This window comes from Salarias fasciatus, assembly GCF_902148845.1.
Source record: "Salarias fasciatus chromosome 7 unlocalized genomic scaffold, fSalaFa1.1 super_scaffold_4, whole genome shotgun sequence".
Lineage (NCBI taxonomy): Eukaryota > Metazoa > Chordata > Actinopteri > Blenniiformes > Blenniidae > Salarias > Salarias fasciatus.
Window position 1 is genome coordinate 17,577,075 of NW_021941229.1, and position 23,170 is coordinate 17,600,244.

General features: G+C 43.8%; 2 protein-coding genes across 2 annotated transcripts; one reads left to right on the forward strand and one right to left on the reverse strand.

The window, feature by feature from the left end:
• The first annotated feature begins 1,369 nt into the window (after positions 1-1,369).
• Positions 1,370-8,961, forward strand: nop14 (NOP14 nucleolar protein homolog (yeast)). The gene is made up of 19 exons (XM_030085031.1): positions 1,370-1,515; positions 1,711-1,893; positions 2,351-2,485; positions 2,569-2,710; positions 2,852-2,997; positions 3,138-3,275; positions 3,353-3,475; positions 3,572-3,703; positions 3,983-4,328; positions 4,453-4,583; positions 4,789-4,874; positions 4,962-5,097; positions 5,263-5,364; positions 5,460-5,613; positions 5,695-5,854; positions 6,865-7,012; positions 7,122-7,240; positions 7,315-7,470; positions 7,560-8,961. The coding sequence occupies exons 2-19, from the start codon at positions 1,711-1,713 to the stop codon at positions 7,654-7,656; spliced, it is 2,634 nt and encodes an 877-aa protein (XP_029940891.1). The 5' UTR covers positions 1,370-1,515; the 3' UTR covers positions 7,657-8,961.
• A 1,632-nt stretch (positions 8,962-10,593) lies between these two features.
• LOC115383028 (alpha-synuclein-like) lies at positions 10,594-16,783 on the reverse strand. Its single transcript, XM_030085033.1, has 6 exons — positions 16,628-16,783; positions 16,146-16,279; positions 15,972-16,001; positions 14,569-14,711; positions 10,966-11,037; positions 10,594-10,647 (listed from the first exon to the last, which is right to left on the reverse strand). Exons 2-6 carry the CDS (start codon positions 16,264-16,266, stop codon positions 10,630-10,632), a joined length of 384 nt encoding a protein of 127 aa, XP_029940893.1. The 5' UTR covers positions 16,267-16,279; positions 16,628-16,783; the 3' UTR covers positions 10,594-10,629.
• Positions 16,784-23,170: the final 6,387 nt, after the last annotated feature.

The window sequence follows — 23,170 nt, forward strand, 5'->3', positions numbered from 1 at the left end:
TCTCCTGCAGTAGGTTGAGCCACAGTTATTTGCTGTGAGAGAGCATTGTGAACTTCCTTTGTTTTGTTTTTTTTTTGTTTGAATTATAAAAACCACTTGGGAACTCACAGTTTCAGGCAGATACAGTTGTTAAGACGTGTAAATGAGCATGTTGTTACAAAAGCTGCAGTGCCAGCCGTCAGTCGGAACCCTCCACCTGGACTTTCCTGTGTAAAACCTGAATATACTTCATTTATGGGATGTTCTTTTTTGTTTGTTTCCAGTTGCAGAAATGACTCGATGTACACTGGAGAAGCAGTTCTGTCTTGTCATGGCACTGTAATTAACAGATTTCAGATGACGTCGCAGGGCATTAACATTGATTACATTCGCGCGCTTTGCTTAACTGGTCTTCTTTCATATTGTTTTAATGAGAACAACATTTTCTTTTTAGTGCAGGTTGGAAGAGTGGATTGTCTTCTATCATATAAATGACTGTAACAACTCCTCATCTTTCATCTTTTTTATTTTATTTTTAGCTCTACTGTGCTGATAATAATGCTTAAGTCCTTATAGTCATCTCAGTCTCTCTTTTTGTAAAGCCTCACACCTCTACTGGTTTGTATCTTCTGTCTGAACTTCCAAGTTAAATGTTTCATCATTATCCCATGAACAGAGTTAATACTTCACCTCTCTTTTTCTCATGGTTCTGCCTCTTTTACAGCCATGAATAAATAACACTAGCTTAAAATCAGTGCCGGTTGTTGTTATTTACAGAACACTTCAACACATTTAGACTATCCGTACACACTGCCATCCAGCTCAGGATGGCACCCAAGCTGACCAAACCTGACGATGGATGAAGGCTGGGTTACGTTAGATTAGATTAGATTAGGCAGTGTATTTTCAGGTAGGTTTTAAAATTTCACCACAGGCATATGTTTGGATTGTTGGAGGAAACTGCAGTACTCAAAGGAAACCCATGCATGGGGAGAACATGCAAACTCCACACGGATATGCCCAGTCTGTTTCGCGCTTCACAGTGATTAAGTCTTAATCCATGTGAAGCGCAAGAACACAAACTCATTCCTTCGGCATGAAAAAACAAGACATCAAAAGTCAAGTTTTGAAGTGATTTTAAAATAAATGAACACGATTTTTTTTTAATTGAGCATGAACATTGTTCATACTTTTGAAAATGTTGCATATAAACATGAGGTCAAGGGATGGATTTTTCTTTGGACTTCTATTTTTCCTGATTTACCCATTTGCTGTGAAAATAAAAAGTGAAGATGAAGAAAAATGGATCCTGTTTTAGAGTTGACCCTCCAGGATTCGTGGATCCGCCAGGGGGCGCTGCAGGAAGCTTAGCACCGGAAGCAGCCTCTGACCTCCGGCGCTGCACGTTCAGTAAAACAACGTGGATGGATAAAGATTGGAATATAACTTCACACAAGTCATCTTTTAGCGATTTTTTTCTATCTTATGACCTGTTCCGGGAGGATTTAATAAATTGACTGCAGCAGGAGGCTGAAGGTAAAGTGTCAGTGAACATCGAAGCTTTGTTTACACTTTAAATGTCTGACTATCGATGTTGTGGCATCCAGATCCTCTCCTGTACTGTACTAAAACTCACCAGAGGCCAGATTACACCAATCCAGAAAAGTTTGAATAATTTAAAACAAATTCACAAACAAGAAGTGTTGAATAAATTCCTCTTCTGCGTTACAGATGGGGAAGGCGCCTAAAAAGAGGAGCCTCGCGGACAAAGTCCGCAAAACCAAAACCTCCACCGAGATCAAGAACAATCCCTTCGAGGTGAAGATCAACAGGAAGAAGTTTGATGTTCTGGGGAGAAAATCCAAGCACGATGTGGGTCTGCCGGGTGTGTCCCGGTCCAAGGCCATCACTAAGGTAAGGGAATGGATGAATGGAGCACACAGCAGCTGGATAAATGGCCAGATTCCTAAAAGAAGACTTAGATTACAATCCGTTCAGTTGGATTTTGAATGATTTTTTTGTGCATTCTGGTAGCGTATAATACAATGTAGAAACGTTTGGTGTTGTGGCACCAAATCTGGCAGCCTTGGTTCACAGCTCTCTATTCATTTAACACTATCTGTGCTGTGAAGCCTGGAGCTGACAGTGGCCTCGCTGGAGGAGGGATTTTCTGCAGGAATGACTGAGAGGCTTGTCAGAACAGAAGAAACTGTGACAAAAGTGTGTCACCAGAGTTCAATCTGTATTTTTACTGAAGTTTGCCTTTAGTGCATCTAAACCAAACTGGGGTTATTGCCAAAGAGAGACAACAGGTGGGAGGGAGACAAATATAGATTATAATCAAATTTAATTGTTTTAATTTGTTCTACAGAGGAAAGAAACTCTCCTGAAGGAGTACAAACAGAAGGGCAAATCCAGTAAATTCATCGACAGACGGTTTGGAGAGTATGACACCAAGATGGCACCAGAGGACAAGATCCTGCAGAGGTTTGCGATGGAGAGGCAGGTCAGTGGCCGCCTGAAGAGACGTATGGATCTCTATGGAGGCACGTGGAATGACTGTAAGGCTCTCTTCGTGCTGTGTTTTAGCGGACGCACGAGAAGAAGGACGTTTATAACCTGAACGAGGAGGAAGAGCTGACTCATTACGGCCAGTCGCTGGCCGAAATGGAAAAGTTCAACGACTTGGTGAACAGTGACGATGAAACGGAGGAGAAAGGCCTTTTGTCAGGTGAGTTTGATCAGAAACATTTTTTTAGCCCATAATAGCCAGAGGATATTTTCTATGTTCTATGTCTGTATTTTACGTATTTTCGATTCTAGCTGACAGCGCTCTCCTGCCTCAGTGACAATGTTTCTCTGTCTGGTCCAGCTGAGCTGACGGCCTCCCACTTCGGAGGAGGCGGCGGGCTTCTGAAGAAGAAGACACCCGGGGAGCCGGAGGCGGAGGGAAGCCAGAGGGCCAAATCCAGACAGGAGCTGATCGAGGAGCTCATCCAGAAATCCAGGCAGGAGAAGGTGATCTGGAAACACTCTTCTTATTTTACCAATAATTAGGATTAAAGTACAGAAAAGACACGATCCTCCTGAACTAATTGTTGCAGTGATGTTGTACAGCAGGTGTGGTGCAGATGACTGATGTTTGCGTTTGTCCTCAGAGGGAGCGACAGGTGCAGAAAGAGGAGGCGCAGGAGCTGACGGAGAAGCTGGATCAGGAGTGGAGGAGCATTCAGGCCCTGATGGTGAAAAAGACGCCCAAAGCCGCAGACGCCGACAAAAAAGAGGAGAAACCCAAAGTAGGAAAACGCCGTTCTCTCTGCAGAGTGTTTGTCTGCTTTTCCCCCGTCGTTACTGACAGACGGTGGTTTTCCAGGTGGACGAATACGACATGATGGTCAGAGAGCTGGGCTTCGAGATGAAGGCTCAGCCCTCAGAGAAGATGAAAACCCCAGAGGAGCTCGCCAAGGAAGAGAGAGAGAAGCTGCAGAAGCTTGAGGTTCGCCGACCGGGCAGCAAGCTGCCTCGAGTGGTTTCAGCGATTCGAATTCGAATGACTTCACTGCATGATTTTTTTTTTTCTTTTTTTCTGCAGGCTGACCGACTGAGGAGGATGATGGGAGATGAAGGCGGGGCGAGCACTCAGAGCCAAATCCACATGTCGGCCGACGACCTCAATGACGGCTTCATCCTGGATAAACATGACAAGAAGACCCTGGCTTACCAAGTATGAGATGAAGACAAGTACTTTAGAGATGGAACAGATCGGAGATAGTGAGACCTAAAACATTCCACTGGGATGCAGCTTGTCCCAGTCTAGATTAAGACATACATAAAATCAGCTGTGAGTGATGATAATGATGATCAGTGGTTCAGATCTGATCCAGCTTATTTTACCGGTCCTTAAAAAATCTTCCAAGTTTAACCCGGAGCTTGATATGAACCAACTATTTCTCCAACACTGAGTCCTTTGATTCATCTGTGCTGATTTTTCTTCTGTTTGTAGGACGGTAAATGGAACATTGATGAAGAGCAGCAGGGAGATGAAGACGAAGGCGGTGATGATGAGGATCAGGAATCTGAAGAGGAAGAGGAAAACAATGAAGAAGGAGAAGAAGAAGAGGAGGAGGAGGAAGATGATGATGAGGAGGAGGAGGAGAAGGGTAGCAGTGATGAAGAAGATGGCCACTCAGACCTGGACTCTGAAGAGGGAAGTGAGAACGAGGAGAGAAACGAGGAGGAGGAGGAGGAGGAAGAGGAGACGAGTGCCAAAGCGAAGACGAGTCTCACTAAAGAGGAACTGAAGGCTCAGCAGGAAGCAGCCAAAGCCGAGCTCCCGTACACCTTCGCCGGTATTTCCCACCATTTCTAAACAGACTTTTAAGAAGCAGAATGCTGCGATTTTCAGTCCAGTTTCTTTAAAAAGGTAACCTCGATGAAATGAATGAATCTGGGTCATTGTTTATCCTCCTGCAGCTCCTGAAAGCTACGAGGGGCTGAAAGATCTCCTTCACGGTCACACTCCTGATAATCAGCGCCTCATTGTGGCCAGAACTCAGAAATGCAACCATCCCAGTTTAGCTGTTGGCAACAAGCTCAAACTGCAGGTACAGAACATTCTGGATAAACCAGTAAACTTGCTGCTTAGTTTTGTTTTATTTACATTTTATAAACTACTTTTTGGCTCCTTGTTGGATTACTTTTTCGTTCTTTTCATTCTTCTCACGTATTTCTATCTCACTGCTGTGATTTTCATGTATTGACTGAAAAGCTTCCTTGTTGTCGCGAACTCTCTTGTTCTCTCCGTGGCAGAAACTGTTTGGCTTCCTGCTGGAGTACATTGGAGAGCTGGCTAGCAGGAGTCCTCCTGAACTCGCCACTGTGGATAAGCTCATACCGTGAGTTCAGCCACTCAGTTGGTCTGTTCTTCAGAGGAAACATTGGTTTAATCTACACTCATCCGACATCTTTCTCTCTTCCTATAGTGAGCTCTACACACTCTGCCAGATGTTTCCGGACGCAGCCTGCAAAGCCATGCAAGGCATCCTGGGAGATGCCGCTCACAGCATGGAGGAAGTGATTGAGGTCAAAGGTCACGCCACCTTCCCCACATTAGACACGGTACGTGTCGACTGCTGCAGACACAAGACGAGGAAAAAAAGACCAAGAAAGAACCACTGAAGATTTAAAGACAAGTTTTTCTTAGATCTTAAACGTCACATTTGATCTGTACTGCAGATTGTTACCTCCTCGCCTGCTCATCACTCTTTCTTTTCCTGTTTTCAGTTTGTGTACCTGAAGGTGACGGCCCTGCTGTTTCCCACCTCAGACTTCAGACATCCTGTCACGACTCCAGCCATGCTTCTCATCAGCCAGACTCTCACCAAGGTACACGCCCTCATCAGTCCTGTGGTCTGCTTGCAAAATTTTAGAATCTCATCAAGTGTGATTGGCTGTTCTGATTTGTGTGTGTGTTTCTCCAGTGCCCAGTGAGATCCTTACAGGACCTGGCTTCAGGCCTGCTGCTGTGCTGCCTGGCGGTGGAGTACGTCTCCTTCTCCAAGCGCTTCTTTCCTGAACTCATCACCTTTCTGACCGGGACGCTCCACCTGGCTGTGCAGGACAAAAGCTCTCTAGGTAGCTTTACTCCCACTTTTCTGTGAAAGCACATGAGTTTTTTTTCACCCTTCTCAACACTCACAGACCTCGGCGTTGCAGGTTACACAGTGGTGCCGCCCTTCAGGCCGTCGGGGAAGTACAGCGACCTCTTGGTGCCGTCTGACTCCGAGTCCTGGAAGAGCTGGAGCAAGAAGAGTCTGCCGCTGTCTGCGACCCAGAACCTGGACCTGAAAACGGACCCCGAGATCGACGAACACAGGTATGAAGGGGTCGCAGTTCAAAGCCCAGCGGGCCGCCGCGCTTTGTTTACCTGTACGCGCAGTCGGGCTCCGAGCTGACACATCCACTCATGTGATTCTGACGAGGCGCCAGTTCGGTTTTCACACAGCAGCTGGTGTGTGGGCGCCAAGCGAAGCTCTGCTCCGCTCACAGGCTTCAGCAGACCGCGATTGTGCACCGTTTGTGGGAACATACATTTCTATTTGTGCTCAGATAAATTTAATACACAAAACTGGGAACAGTTCTATTGTGATCAGTGTGAACTGTAACACAAGGTGCATGATGGGTAAAGTGCAGGGGTGTCCAACATGTGGCCCGCCGGTCGAAAATGCCCGCGTTTAAATTTTGCACAGTGATTTCGCAGCTAGTAGGAATGATAAACCTGACACAAACCGTCTGCAGATCCTCCTTTGTCCACCAGGGGTCTCACTTTGAGAGGCAGAGGCTCCTCTGTCGCCCCCTGCTGTTGAGTTCTGGTTTCTGATGCAGAGATCTGAAAATCTTTACGCTCCAGCTAGTTAAATATCATTAAGCTGTTCAGTCAAGGTTAACTTGTGAAGAAACTCACCTTTTCTTCAAGATGTCTTCAGCGATTGAACACATGAGATAATCAGTCATTAGTGGAGGCTTCTGGTCCAGCGTTCTCTTGGGAAGTGATCTATTATAATCTGTTGATTGCTTGTGCCGGCGCTTTCAGCGGAGCAGCTGTGTGACGTGCACAGCAGTGGCGAGCACGGCGTCACTGCTGCCGTCGGAGATCAGGGTGTTCAGACAGGCCGGAGGGGAAACCCAGAATAGCTCCTTGGTCATCGCTGAGATAATCACCGTGATTAGTAATTGCTATTTAGTGACAAAAAAAAAAAAAAAAGAAATACTCCCACAACGGGGAGATTTAGACGATTACAGGCGACATGCAGATTACAAAGCACACAGAATCTGTTTAAAATAGCAGAATTAACTATTCCAACGGTGGTTGTCGTCTTGCTGCAGGCTGATGTGTTTGTCTACCTGCTTGGACCTGGTGAAGAGATGCTGCCTGCTGTACAAAGACCTCACATCCTTCACTCACATCTTCCAGCCAACCAGAGAGCTCCTGTCCAAGCACCTCTCCTCTCAGACGCTGCCCGGTCCGCTACAGGTCAGCAGCCACTGATTCTGCTTCTCCATCTTTAAAAACGCCCGTCGTTCTTTCACTAGTAGTTAATTTTTTATTTATTTATTTTTTTTTGGTTGTTTTATTTGGGCAGGAGCTTCACAGCTCGATCCTGGAGATCATCGGCGATGCTCCTGCGACTCACAGCCGGCTGGTTTTTGACAAGAAGAAGCCGATTCCTCTGAAGCTGCTCACACCCAAGATAGTCGAAGTGTAAGTACGTGTGCATTCAGGATGGCGCGCCCATTTGGCAATATTAAACCGGCTCCGTGTTTCCCTTCGACCAGTTTGGATTACGGCAAAAAGCGCGGCAGCACCAGAGAGGACAAGGAGAAGGAGCGGCTGAAGCACAAGTACAAGAAGGAGTTCAAGGGCGCCGTGAGGGAGATCAGGAAGGACTCGCGCTTCCTGGCCAGGGAGAAGCTCACCGAGGTCATGAACAGGTGAAGACCAACCTTTAAAAACGTGACGCGCTTTTTGTGTTTCTTTCTGGGGGAAAATATTTGACCTACACACATCTTCTGTGTCGCAGGGATGCAGAGAGGAAGAGGAAGGTGAAGGAGCTGTTCGGCAGCTTGGCCACTCAGGAGGGCGAGTGGAAAGCCCTGAAGAGGAAGAAGAGGAAGTGAAGGTCCCCTCCACTTTTCTCCATCTGCTCCTCTCCATATGGACTTCTTCCACCAGTATCACATCAAACTTTGCAAAGTGGTTTTTTTTTTTTTCTTTTTTTAAACTCCCGTCATCCGCCTCCCTTAATAAACACATCTTCTCCCGTCATCTCGTGCTGTCATGACTACACACCCAGCTGTCACATACTCCAATGTAGGCGTTTCACACGACAACTGGATACTGCTGCTGGAGGCGTCCTTCAGCAGATCACTGAGCATTGTTCACCTTCTTCTTTTCCCGCCACGTCAGCGATCACAGTGAATGTGGCTGAAATACAAGACTGACAAATAACATCTTATTGGATTTTAAAGAGAAAATGGCGCTAAAGTAGTTCAAATGAGCGCAGTGTGAAACAGGAAGTGTGTGAACATGCATGAAGTCATTTTACCAGTTTGTGAAGCGCTGATGCACAAAATGAGAGGATTGTGGGTGTTTTCAGGAGGAGGCCAGCCAGCTGTGGAGCTTCGAGCTTCAATCCTGCCGAGGATTAATTTGATCGAAAACAGAAGGTGGTAAAAGCAAGAAGTTGGACTGAGTGTTCTCTGCAACAGCTGAGGAGTGCTGAGTTAGTAATCGAAATATTAATTCCTAATCTATCTTTCTATTTGCGCCAAGGAGTTGTCTTGAATTTCGTCGTACATGTATGATGACAATAAAAAGTATCGCATTCCATTCCAAAAGCAGAAACCTGTTTCTTTGTGGTGGATTTGACACTCGGGGCCTCGCAGGTGCGGTTTGACTCGACAGACAGGAAGAGCTCGTGGAAATCTGGTTTCTGCACTCGACTCGACTTCCCGTGCGACTGCTGCATGAAAATCTGTCTTCCCACCTGTCTTCAGCAGTTTGCATTTTCTGCCTGAGCAGGTTTCAGGTCCCTCTCTCATTTATTTCATTTATCATCTGAATTCTAATTCCAAAGGTTTGAATGTGACTGATAAATGAATCAGTCAATAATTGCAACTGATCATCACGTGTTTTAATTATTTGAAGGACTTATTAGAAAGAAACGGGGAAAGTTTTAATTGACTGTTTCCAGAGAGAAAAGAGTTTGAACCATTAGGAGGAAGTAAGAAATACTGCTACATGTGGTGGCATGAGTATTTATAAAGTAAATTCACAGTTTGATCTGCATGCCTATATCCAATATGCTCTTTCTTTTACCTGCTTCATATTTACAAATGTCCTTGATGTCATTTAAAAAATAACTTTAGATGCTTTAGAAAGACAAATTGATCTGAATGCCTTCTATTTACAATGTGGTTAAACAGTCACCAGTATTTGATAAGAGCTCTTTGAACACTGCTCAGCCCAAATACTCTGAATTGAATAAAGTATTATGGATGAATGGACCTGTGTAAAAGTACAATGAATAAATGACGTTTTTCTTTAAAAAGGCCACTTTGCGTCTTGTGAATGCTTCTTGTGTCAGACTTCCCTCTCGAGCGCAGTGTTAAAGAGCAGGGCCGCTGCAGGAGGAGGACGAGTGCAGGAATGAAAGATTTGGTGGTTTTGGTGTAAATGGAGCAGAGCCGTCTATCAGAGCGAGACCGGCTGCAGGAGCTGTTCACAAGGACAGACCTCTGCGAGTGCGTGTGTTCTTCATTTTTCTTCATACTCTGTAAAGCCTGCAGCTGGACAGACGGATGCACAACACAGTCAAGGCCAACAGGCTTCAAGAAGCGGCAACAGCCAGGGCTCCTTTTCCCTTGAAGCACAGGGTAAAGCACTAAAAGAGAGTTTACAATTCTGAAATTTTAAGATAATGGAATTTCTGGAATGGCTATTGTCGCACGTGCATTTCCCTTTTATTCACAAACTAGGTGACACACTTTTACATACATTGCAGTTGCTTTTCTAAGGACTGATTTTAACCTTCTCACTCGATGGTGAAAAAAAAATCCACAAGATGAATAAAACATGTTCTGACATGTTGGAGGTTTTCAGACCTGACCTTACCACTTTCTTCTCATCGTGCCACAAGAATATGGTTAGAAAAACATGGAAAATGCAGCTTGGGGTTACAGGGTTGAAGAAATCTGTTCTTTCAACCTACTTTACCTATTGGTTTTATTCAGTCCTTGTAAGGTTTGTATTTATACATTATGCGACTACAAAACATGCAGCCATTTATTCTATACATCTAACACAAACAGTTACAACTTTTAGACTCACCTTTGATCTCAGAAACCCATTCAAGAGATTTTTTTTTTCTTTTTACCCACTCTTTATATATTTTATTCAACATTTAACTCAGCAGATTCAAGGTCGCCATTGGGTAAGTTTACATGCTGTTGGTTTTCAAAAGTCCATTCAGTATGATCTACATCCGTTACAGCCGCGATAACAAAAATACAGTATGAATGCACAAACAGCTCAGCACTTTATAGTCCACCGCAAGAAAATCGAGTGTACAGACAAAAATAGAGAATTATCATAATGCTTCCATTTCAAACAGACCACTGTAAACTGTTCATTTATATTGAGACACTTAGGTGTTTGTAGATTGTGGTATATTTCAATGTTGGAGTTATTGACAGCCACGTAACTGACAGAGAACACGAAGACACACACACACACACACACACACACACAGTGGTCAGGTGGTCTTCTCAGTGGGAGGGAGTCACTGGAAATGACAGCTGGCCACCGACACACACCTCAGGTCCCTTTTCAGGGCTGATGTGCAAGAAAAGGCACACACAAACACACACACACGCAACATCTGTCAGTCTCTACATTTCCACTTATGCCACACAAACGCACTTTCATAACGACGACAGAGGGAAACACACACACATGCACGCACGCACACACACGTACAGAGACACCGAGCACAGACTCCGTACAGGACCAGAACGAGGCACGACGGGACTTGGCAGAGCGACATGGAATGTTTGGGTCATCGATCGCTGATCGGAAAGATCTTGAGCTTTTCAGTCATCAGAGTCCTCCTGAGACAAGAGAGAAAAGAGACGGATATTTTAATAAAACTCACTGAACCATAGGATTAAATGCATGAACTTTCACCGATGTTCAAGAGAGAGTTCATTCTAAATTCCCTCTCCGCCGTGTGTGAAGGAGCTGTTAGTTGATATCATTGCATTTCTTTACTTTTACTGGTGTTTTGATGTAATTTGTGTTCACTTCTGGCTCTAAACTGTGGAGGTGGTAGTCCATGATGCCTATACTTCTCCATCAACTGTTTCTCTTGAAGTACGAAAAGGTATTATTGAAATATGGACTGATGGATGTGTATTTGGTGCGTTTACCTCTGTAACATCAGCAGGGTCGGTGTCGACCGGTGATTCCGCCATAGTCTGTTCTGGTGAGGTGTCATCACCCTGGGGAAAAAAAAGAGGAAAGTCTTTTTTAAACTTACATCGATTACGGATAATATATATGTTTGGTCCTTTATCTTGAAGTTTGTTTTAATTGGCATAGCATCTGCCTGAGACTTTGACCCCACAGGGTCAAGTGTTAAATAAGCTGGAGTGAAACTGATAGGGGTACAATTGATGAATCCCGTGAGGAAAATTCGAGTTTGAATTCAACAACAGCCCAGCGGTCTTACACCACATCTCATAACGGTCATTGCGATCGGCGGTCATTTCAAGTGAGCGGGCTGCTTGAAAGGGGCTGAGGCACAAAGCGCTAATGAAGAATGGAGGGCGCCGTCTCGCTGAAAGGACGCCTTGATTACGCTGTGCCATTGAACCGACCTTCCTTAATGGACAGCGGTCACAGTGCATTGACATGCGCGTGCGTGCGTGCGTGTCTCCGTGCATAACCTTAAACCTGTTTTTTGCACCTTCCTCTCCCGCTGTTGCATTTAACACCACCCATCAAGGCTCCATCTGTTCGGCATGCTGCGCCAGAGAGATGTGTGTGTGTTGATTTAGACACACACACACACACACACACACTGTGCCAAAACTCTGCCAGTGTCTATTTAATGTGATCAGATTACGTCATGATCGAACATCAATATTCAGGTTTTTAAGGTGGAAATAAGCTTAAATTTCCAAGCAGAGCATCGGCTAACCAAGTTCAATCACAGTGACCTCTCACTTTCACAGCAACAATAAAGCAGAAATTGCTTTTGAGGATATGAAATAAAGCCGCGTGGGACGTACAATATATAGATCTGAGCAATAAGGCATTTCTTCTGTCACGCATCCTCTTCTTTCGGCTGATTCGCCCTCGACTCAGCCTGCTCCCCTGCCTCATTGTCACTTCCTTCTCCCTCTACCTTTTCTGCCTCCTTGTTATGAGATGAGTCACCGGCAGCTGATGATGAATCGCTGAAACAATTAGATGGGGGGGAATTATCAAGACTCAGCATCCCACCATCCTCTGAGGATCCGTGTGTGTGTGTGTGTCAGAAACAGGTGTGGAGCGCTGATTCAACTCTGCATCAATTTTTAAATGAAAATCAATATTAATGATGTTTAAACGGCTCGATCCCACCTGGGAAAGATGGTTAAACGAGATCAAAATGTTTCTCTCTGCATGTCGTTCCCTCCTTGGGGGAAAAAAACCAGGATGTTTGTGTTTGAATTTGAGCGTTTATTCTACCGTGTCGACCCACCGGCTCTCCGTCAGATAAACAACACACATCAATGGACTGACTCCCCTGCCTGCCAGATTCAAGGAAAAAAAATGGAATCCTGACAAGCCAAAAAAAAAAAAAAAAAAAGACTACCACGGTCACCTTTTTAGCTGATCTGATAAAACAAAAAACTACTTGTTAATGTTCCCTAATTGCTCAAAAAAGCAGGAAAATAGCCAGATTCCCTTGGTTTTCTGTTGTTTCATAGGATATCTAATTGAGGCCAATTAAAGCAGCATTGAACAAATGAGTGAACACACGTGAGCTTTGTCAGCAGACGATCCCGAATCCCCCCGGAGGTTCACCGCCAACTAATGAATGGGAGACTGAACGTTTGTTTTGATGCACAGAGCAGTTATGTTGCCTTCAGAAATCTTTTACTGGTTCATTACTTCCCTTCTATTTGCAGTGTTACAACAAAGTATGGTATTATAGGTAAATGTGATGCTTTCACAGGCGTACTTCAAATTAAAGTACTGTTTCCATACAATATCTCAAACCATCTTCACTCTTAAAACATAAAATTAAAAAAAACTCCTCCACTGTTTAAGCAGAGGTTTACATTTATTAGTACTTTAAGATTTTAGGTCCCCAATATGAACTACAAGTGATAAGCCGACTTTTAACACAGATGCATCACAATACATAGAAATGTACAAAGCTGAGCGTTGCACCAACAGGTTGCCTCAAATCTTGAAAGCATAAGAGCAGCATTCCCTGTGGGGGTGCTGTATCTACTGATCTGAAGTTTCAGATGATTTGCTGCTCCGCTACACAAAATCTAAATCAACAAACCAAGATTTACAAAAGGCAGCAAACACTGAAATTAAAGAGGGGGAAAAAAAAATGTAATTATTAACTCAAAGCTCGTACAGATTTGAGTAGTCTTAAAAGTTAATTTTCCCTGCTGGTGAACTGTTTGACTGCATATTTCGATACACAAGTCCAACAGTAAATCTTCTGTATAGACTTCCAGCGTCTTCAGTAGATAAAGAAAGGAATCATCAATCGAGCTGTTTTTCTTCTAGTATATAGATCAAGAGAAAAGCTCATTGAGGAAATAAGATGGAGAATGAGAACATGGTCCAGCATTTTAAATCCTTGCGAATTTGGCTGCTTTTGTTTTTAGTCCAGTCTTTTTTTGTCACCTTGGTCTTCATGTTCTGCCGGTCTGTTAAAGTGAAATCTCTGACGCTCTCAGGAGATGATCCCCTTGCTGGACGATGTAAGACCGCAGTTTTCTGAGTCATATATGAGATTTAATAATGATGAAGCATCTCTTATCGGAGAGTAATAGTGTCTGGCCGCCTTCACCCGGTGACCTACGAGTTCACAAATGTACAGTGTCATTTCACCGGGGACACTCGGCCGCCCTAATTTCTGTAAAACCCACCTTCGAAATGAGAGCACAGTGAAGACACCGAGTCCGAGTGTAATGTGAAAGAGCTCCCCGGAAAAGTGAAGAGAAACATTTCTCACATCCGACGTGCACCTTGGCAGCAAATGGCTCGCCACGGTAAAGCGCCTTCACCTCCTCCCTCACTCACTCCCTCTTTGACAAACGAAGGCCGGACTGACTGATGAACACGGGACGGCAAACAATATGTAACGGCTTCCGCGTCGGGGAAGGAGGAAGCGGCGGATACAAGAACTGAAGACAAATGACTCAAGGTCAGGAGGCCATTTTGACACAGTGGCTGCAGTGAAATGGATGGATCTGCTGCAAACGACTGTTTCTGAAGCCGCGTTAGAAAAGCACACATACAGTCGACTGATAACTGTGAAATTAGGATTGAAATGAGAGTTATGGGACAGTTTCAAGAAGAACTAGCAATGCAAATATAAACATTTTCATCTCGACTCAAACTGAAACCTTGCAGCACTCCATCAAAAAAAAAAAAAGATATTGGGGCCATATTCAAATTCTTTTGAAATAAATGAAGTTCAGGCATTCAAGTAGCTGCATCCTATTGACTCAGCAGGACTGAAGTCACTTCACATATGGAGGGAGTGAGAAACACTGTAGTCATCTGTTCTGATTGTGAATGAGGTTTTCTTTCAGTAACTCAACACGACTTGGAATTCTCCATCTCGGATAGGTTGCATTATGAGTGATCAAGAATAACAACTGCTCAGTCATGAATACAAAGAACATCACCAAAGACAGGGCAACACTTTGCGCAAGCTCTGTGCACCCAAAGTCATGTAGACACTCGTTTAATATCCAACTCCATAACAATTAAAAGTAGAATATTTTCCTTACTGGCTTGGGTGGATCCTTCTTGACCAATCCGGTGGCAGCGACAATGCTTCCGGCACCCTCCACGGTTTTCTGGGCCACGGCCGACACGCTGTTCACCACAGCTCCGCTCACCTGAGTCACTCCAGTCACGGTTTTACCTGCAACTGCAGAGACAGTGGGAGGAGAGGAGGAGGAGGACATTTGAGAGGGCGTATCAATTCCTGCGAGTATTCTTATAAAGGAAGAGATGTAAACATGACACACATCCCACAATACTGCATTTCAAAGCCTTTATGTGACAAGATGAGTCATATGGACACTATGACTTGTCAGATTGCAATATTATTACTAGCCGTCATCAACCCAGAATGACGCCAATTTTTTATCCACCCATATCTTAGGTGATAGAAACCAAACAAATTAATAACACCTTATCAAAATCATGAACAGCTCTTTATAAAAATTGTCAAATTTAAGCTCAAGTGTAATCAAATGACACCTAGTTTGACAGACAAAAGCAATAAAGTGGCATATTGTATGATAAGACAGGAGTGTTAAAGTAATTTTTGTTCAGGAGTCAACCTCAGTTGGGCGAAATCATTTCAACATTTGCAATAGTCACCTTCAAAAAGTCACCCTGGCAGAATGGCCTTCATGCTAATGCTTTTATAGCTGCCATCTGATGTTTAGTTAATGTTCTTTTTAGTTTCTTGACACTATACAATGTGATCCTGCAGGCCAGGCTGCAGCGGTGAGGCTATAGGCCACAAGGTGCAACAATCACATAGGAAGCAATCCTCACAAGTCAATACTGAACTAACACTAACCAGCTTTTTAGAATTGAAAAGCCAATTTGACCTAAAAGCCCAATTTTGTTGCATCTGTTGCATCACGTGTTCACACACTGTGTGTATTTCCTTCTTAATTTACCAATATGACAGAATACTGCAAAAATGTGAGTCTATGATGATCTACGACCGTCATGAGGCATCATATTGTTGTGAATATTTGTTAATAAGATCAAGTGTGAAAAAAGATCAGTTTTCTTTGCCATCATACATTTCTTTTAATGACCTCATCTTTCAAAAACATCTTCGCTTTAGTGGCAGCCAGTGGAAGATACAATCCATCCATCTATCCTCCTGGGTGTCTATAACAGCCCCCCATTGTTATGTGTGAGAAATGGAAAGGCATGGTCCATGGGGAGATTGTCAGGTTGTTTTGAGCTCTAGGTGGAAATGTGAATCCTGCACACCTGCAGAGATACACTACATCTTTTAATGAGTATGTCCACATTTTAATAAGATTTTACTCAGTTTTTTTTCAGCATGCCAAGAATCAATTGTGTAAATATCTCCATATGATTTATATGTGGAAAGGACAGAAAAACTGGATTATAACTGGTGCTGATAAATTCTGTTTACCTGTTGAGACTCCATCCTTTGTTTTGGCACCTGAAACAAAGGACAGGTGTAGGTAGCTCAGTTAGAAAAACAAACCACAGAGATGGTCAAGTCAATCCCTTTATTATTTCATTAAACACAGACCAGAGGCGTTTCACGGCATGATCCTGATTAGGAATAATTCCCGGAACCCACCGACATAAATCACCCCGTCTTTGGTCAATTCGGCGGCTCCAGTCACTCCCTGCTTGGTTTTCTCCGCCGCTAACACGACTCCTTCCTTGGCTTTATTGAAACCCTTTTTTAAAGACTCCATGGCTGCTGAACAGCTGTGAGGAGGGAGAAACAGGCGCATTTCAATTCCAGCCGCTCGGTGTGACATTACGCTGGTGAAACCACGCCACCGCCCTTCGTGGGTTTATTACATTTTTTATTTTTATTTTTTCCTTTAGTGAACCTATATCATCGGCTGAGAGCTTAAAATCCCACCTGTAGACATTAGTAACAATACAGATGACAAACCGTGAATTATTTACTACTAGATTCAATTAAATAAAAGCGGAAGAGTCTTCTCAATTGTAAAGTGAATGGAAAAAAAAATCTACTTGATAATTTAAAAAATATTTGTATTTTATAGACAAATAATTAAAAAAAAATTAAAAATCTGTTTTACGCACCTGTTTGCTGCAACTTCCTTCCAGGCGACAATGTGCTGAGTCTTCCGGGATGACAGCGGAGTGAAATTCCCTTTTCTGAAAGCAGCCAAACCTGTTTATTGTCTCCAAACTTCGGCTACAACAAAAACGAGGCGTGCGGTTGTTTTTTCAGCGCGGCGCGAGAGACGCACGGTGGCTCCACAGGTTCCACTATGCGCGCGCGACGGAGGAAGAGCGAGTAAAAAGCTGACAATGGTGATGAAGATGATGATGATGATGATGATGATGGGAGAGGAGAGATGCTCCGCTGCCTGTCTCCAACACACCGAGACGCGCACGCGGGATTACGTCGCTCTTTTCGTACGTGGGTTGCCCACAGCGTGTAGGTGCAGCAAGGCTCCCTCTAACCAGTAGGCTGTGGACGCATCCGCCGCCAAACTACCAATTAGTGGCAGGATAATGATGGGAGATGAGGCTGCTGTTCCCACGTGTGGGGATGATCGCGTTACCTACAGCTGGGATGTTACTCAAGACAAAGAAAAAAAGTTCACTGATTTTAGTTTAACCACTCCACGCAATGACACTTTAAACACACAAATCTGTGACTGATTATAGTTCACAAATGAACCGATGAGTCGTCTAAAACACTGCAATGTGTTATTTGAAAGTTTCTTTAGAAGAAATGTGCTTATTCTATCCATTCAGCCGTTAACGAAATCACCCAATAAGTGTTTTAATAGCTTTGTTTTAACCTTTGGGAAATACCAGGAAAAAAAACAACAACTGTTGATCAATCTGATTATGTATTGGCCAAATTTCATACTCACAAATGCAAATTCACATGCAAGAACTCTTGTTTTATTCCAGTTATGAAGGAGTTTCAACAAACCATTTTTTTCTATTAACACTCAGTGAGTATTCCCTTTATTTAAATTGAAATGTTTGTTACATAAACACATTTTATGTTCATATATTCATATTTCTTAGATTGTAAATATGCTTACCATCGTGTATTATGCTGAATTTAATACTTTGGAATTCCATATTTTATTATGAAACACTGTTTAACTTCTCATGAAAGTTTATTTGAAAAAAAAAAAAAGTCATTCTTCTGCAGTCCATGAACCTTAAACAATACAGCTGAATATTGAAATGCCAAAAAACAAACAAACAAACAAACAAACAAACCACTAAATCTGCCGATTGGGTTCAGGATTTGGGGAATAGTTGTTGGTCAGCTTGCTCCAGGGGGTGGAGGCTGTGGTGCGAGACGCGGCAGATTCAAACTTTGTTTTCGTCTTTTTTCCCTGATTATTTCTGGCGGTTGGCTTAAACTGATTTGTGACTGAACTGGAATGGCGTCTCAGGTAGGGGATGAGGAGGATGAGGAAATAGATTGGTCGCCAGTAAGTGGGAATGTGGGGAGGAGGAGTGGGAAAAGGGACAGTAATCAGACCAGTAAGAGGAAACTGGAAGAGAGCAGTGCAGAGGAAGAGGAGAGAGTAGTTCGGAGAAGGATAGAGCAAGGCGAATTTAGGGTTCTGTTAAAGTTTCCGGAGGGAGAGCGTGTTGATATTAGCCCGATTGCTTTGTCGAGCGCGTTAAAAAAGAAACTTAATGATGTGGAGATGGCTAAAACCTTAAGAGACGGAAGCTTGTTGATTGTCTGTAAATCCGTGGAGCAAAAGAACAAAGCGTTACGCATTGAGAGCATTTGTGGCAGGACAGTGGTGGAGCGAAAATTGATGGGTACGGATCGAGTGACACGAGGAGTGATTACTGGCGTTCCTGTTGGGGAGAATCTGGATAAACTTAAACAGAATATCACGGGTGGGACAGTGGAGAGATTGAGAAGGTTAATGAGATCCGTTGATGGTCAAAGGATGGAAAGTCTGTCTATTTTGATTGAGTTTAAAGAGAGTGTCATTCCAGAACGAGTTAAAATAGGATGTGTGAGTTTCCCCGTATAAGGCCGTATGTGCCTCCTCCGCTTCGGTGTTACAAGTGTCAACGGTACGGGCACATAGCAGCAGCATGCAAAGGGAATCAGAGGTGCCCTAAGTGCGGAGATAATCACACTTATGAGCAGTGTGCAAAAGATGTACAGCACAAGTGTTGCAACTGTGGTGGGGACCACCCTGTGACTTTTAGTGGATGTGAAGTCAGGAAGAGAGCTATTCAGATTCAGCATGTGAAAACTCTCAATAACATCAGTTATGCTGAAGCAGTGAAGAAAGTGCAGGTAACGAGGTCAGAACAGGACGCCGGGCAAGGAAGTAGGGCTGGAGTAGGTCCTGATCTCAACCAAATCCTGGGTAAAGATAAAGTGCTGATATCTAGTGAAAACATGCTTCTTTTTATGGCATATGTCATTAATTGTGCGAGTCAGGCGAAAAATAGAACGGAAAGAGTCAGGATAGTGTGCAACGGGGCTGAAAAATATCTCGGCACAAAGGGGGTATCTTGGGATTATATTTACAAAAAGTTGGAGGAGGATGGGAATGCAGCTGGACCAAGTAATGGATGATCATTCTACAGTGGAACGCTCGAAGTTTATTGGCAAACGGGCATGAATTTAAGGGCTTTGTTAATGAGCTTGAGGATGAACCTGACATAATTTGCATCCAGGAAACATGGCTGAAACCACAGTTAGATTTTGTTATTCAAGGTTATGATAGTGTGAGAAGGGATAGGGCTGGTGGAACAGGTGGAGGATGTGAAATATTTATTAAAGGTGGAGTACAATATAGGTGTTTAAATAAAGGTTAAGATTTAGAATTTATAATGGTTGAGGTTTGGGGAAGGGAGGAACGCATTAAGATAATTAATTTTTATAATCCTTGTAGGAAATTGTCTGTGGAAACGCTAGAGGAATTGGCTGTGCTTCTTACTGGAAGGGTGGTGTGGTGTGGGGATTTTAATGCCCATAGTACTGTGTGGGGAGATTTTACTGATGATAATGAAATTGGTGTGCATTAACAATGGTTCTGGTACATGAGTAAATGTAAGGAATGGATCAGAATCTGTAATTGATTTAACTGTTTGGTTGGAGTCGAGCTGCCTTTCACCCCACTTTCCCTCATCCTATCCGAAGTCACTACGTCAGCTGGCGGAGCCTCCTGAGCGCGCACCTGGACCTTATTAGACAGAGCACGGTGAGCCCAGATGAGGAAGGAACATGGGTGGCTCAACAGCGCGAGCAGCGCGAGCCAAAATAGCCTGGAGAGTTCTGGACTTACCTCAAAGCGATCGTGCAGGCGATCTCCCCAACACGGTCAAAAAAGACACCTGAAGAACAGCCGGTAAGCCGCCATGTTTGTTCGCTGTGTGATGCGTTCAGGAGCACTGGGAGCGCTGGCGATTCGGCGTCGAGGCACACTGGGACATTTTGAGATTGCTTCAGTGAAGATTGGACACTGGAGTTGCTGCGGATTGTGTTTATTTTGTAAAATGAATGGATTGTGTATTTCATAAAAAGAGAGAAATAATTATTTACTAAAAACGCTAAAACAATGTTTATATTTTATTTGCTAAAAGCCCTCTGAATTGATCGAGAAGGAATAAAGATTAAGGTGTAATATAGATTTTGCAGTATTAAAAAGTGGAAATAGAAAACTTTGATTTATTTCATTTAAAATGCTAAAATGTGGTTTGGTAAAATATTGTTAATTAACATAAGGGTTTGAAATGTACTTGTTAAAATGCATTGAAGCTAAAAACAAGAATGATAACATTTTGTGTTAAAAATATAAATTTTGTGTCTGTATTCAAGTATTGATATTGTATTCCCTTTGTTTTCTTTTGAGGTTTTTCCACCTAACGCCAAACACCTAACGGCTAACCCTGCCGTTAAAACTAACGCTGCAACTGCAATAAAAGAAACTAAAAAGGCAACGAGTGGAGTCCTGCGTGCTTCAGTTGGGGGACATCCTTTCAAGTGGGGATTCTGCACAAACCTACACGCACTTGACAGTGGAAAAACCGCCGCAGAGGACGAAGACACCACAGTGGCAACAGTGAGGAACTGGAGGTTGTGCCATAACAGTCAAGATGACGGATTCAGTGACAATGGACCAATTAAAAACTGCCCGAACAGCAGCAAAAAGACAGTTCACACGCCTAGCAAACAACATAGTCTGACTACACACAATAATGTCAGAAGATGAGCTCAAGGATAATCTCAAAAGCCTAACGCTAGAAGCAAGTAAAGTTATGGAAACAAATGAGGATGTTGCAGCGCAATATATTGTTGACAATGAATCTGAAGAGCTCAGTAGACAGCAAAAGGCTGACCTAGACAAAACTGTTGGGGACTGTGAAGCAAAACTGAATGAGCTTCGGGACCTGATTCATAAAACTTTGTGGGCCAACTATGGTGAAGAGGAGCTAACCACTGCACTGCAAAATGCAGAATCAGCAGCAGATAGTGTTGCTTCCATTGAGCCTAGTGAAGACAAGGAAGCATTTAGTTTTCTAGTGGAACACCTTGGCCTCCTCGTAAAGACTGCAAGGAAGCAGTTCCTGAAATGGAACTGTTGGGCCCCACAAGCAGAACAGCGAGACTTCAAAGGGCGCATCCGGGATCTTGAAGTTCTGCTCCCCAAGCTCACAGCAAGAACAGCTGATTGTATCCGGGCAAAAGTGAAGGAAGATGCTGACAGGGGTTTGCAGGCAAGTGCTTCAAACATCGTAGTGCCTGCACCTCAAATTAAATTAAAGCCAACATCACTCCCCAAGTTCACAGGAATAAAACGTGAATTCCACAGATGGAAAAGGGATTGGGAGGCCCTTCAACTCCAAGGAGAACCTACAGGCTCACCTGAAATAAAGAAGTTTCAACTCCTCGACAGTATTGAAGACAAGACTGTCAGAGAACTTTATCTGTCAAGCTACAAGACAGCAGCAGACATTTTCAGAGTGCTGGAGAACCGATTTGGGAACAAAACGAACATTGCTATCGAGATAGTCGAAGATCTTCAGAGACTCCCAAACATAAGAGACCAGCAACCAAAGAAAATCATGGAGCTAATACGGTGTGTCGAAAAAGCACTCTCTGACCTAAAAGACCTTGGCAGGACTGGGGCCATAAAGAACCCACTGGTGACAAAAGCAATTGAAACCAAACTGCCAGATGGGTTGAAGAAAGAGTGGCTTCTCCACGTAGCTCAAACAGGGGAGGGCACAGACCAAGAAGAACGCTTTGATCGACTCCTGCAATTCCTACAAAGTCAAGAAGCCATATATGAAGAGCTGGAACAACTCAGTGGTGACTCAACAAGATCCAAGTATGAACAACGGCAAGCTCGCACTAAAACTACAATGCAAGCAAATCCTAACATCCAGCTCTCGGGGTGTGTGGTCTGTGGAGACAGAGGACACAGAAGAAAATTGTATTTCTGCAGAAAATTCCGCACTCTCTCTGTAGGTGAAAAAAGAGAAGCTGCAAAGAAGTTGGGAGCTTGTAAAAGGTGCTTGGAAGTTCATACGGATGGTGGACATTGCAAAAGTGAATTTCTCTGCAGAAGTCAAGCATGCAAAGAGGGTCAAGTGCCAGCTCATCACATCTACCTGTGTCCAAAATCCAAGATCACTACAGTGGGAGGAGGTAGCAGAAGTTACACTGAAGCCCAAGAGGAGTTTGTCAAGAGCCTTCCTCCTGACCTCGCAGAACGGTGCCGCAACGTATTCACCAACACTGTTTCAAGAACATCTCACATCTCAAGTCAGCAGAGCCTACTGTCGGAGTACGGATTGGAGGAGTGGCCGGTCGTTATGATGCTTCTAGAAGTTACGGCAAATGCTGGACAAAAGGTGGGCACTCTGATAGACTTGGCATCCGATACGAACTACATAACTCACGAGGCTGCCGAACGTCTGAACCTAAAAATTGAAGCCATAAAGCTTGTGGTTCATGGAGTCGGAGGTATGGAAGTAACAGTTGACACGAAACGATACATGCTGAAGATACGGGTTCGGACAGAGAAAGGTACGCTCAAGTCACACCAGCTAGTCTGTTATGGACTTGAACACATTGCAGACATCCACCAACCAGTTTCTGCAAAGCAACTTCAAGCATTTTTCCCCGATGTTCCAGTCCATGATCTCAAAAGGCCAAGAGAAATTCAACTCCTAATCAGCCATAAAGAAGGCAGGTTGGCTCCACAAAAAGTTTCTAGTGTGGGGGATCTCGTGCTGTGGGATGGACCGCTCGGAAAAACGGTGGCAGGGACTCATCCTGAACTGTTCGAGAAAATCACTGTTTCAGCTCACATGTCCCGCACGCATTTCGCCAGATCCATGAGAACTGCAGCTGTGAAGTATCATGAGTGTACAAGCACTCCACCCACAATCCAGCAATCCTACACCTCAATCACTACTCGTGACTTCTTAGACTGGTGGAAATGGGACAGCATAGGTGCTGCCTGCGACCCAAAATGCGGGGGCTGCCGCTGCGGTAACTGTCAGCCTGGCGGTAAAGACATGACATTGGCTGAAGAAAGGGAGATGGAGATTGTTAAACACGGCTTATCATATGCTGGTGCTGACGAACACAGTGCAAGTCCC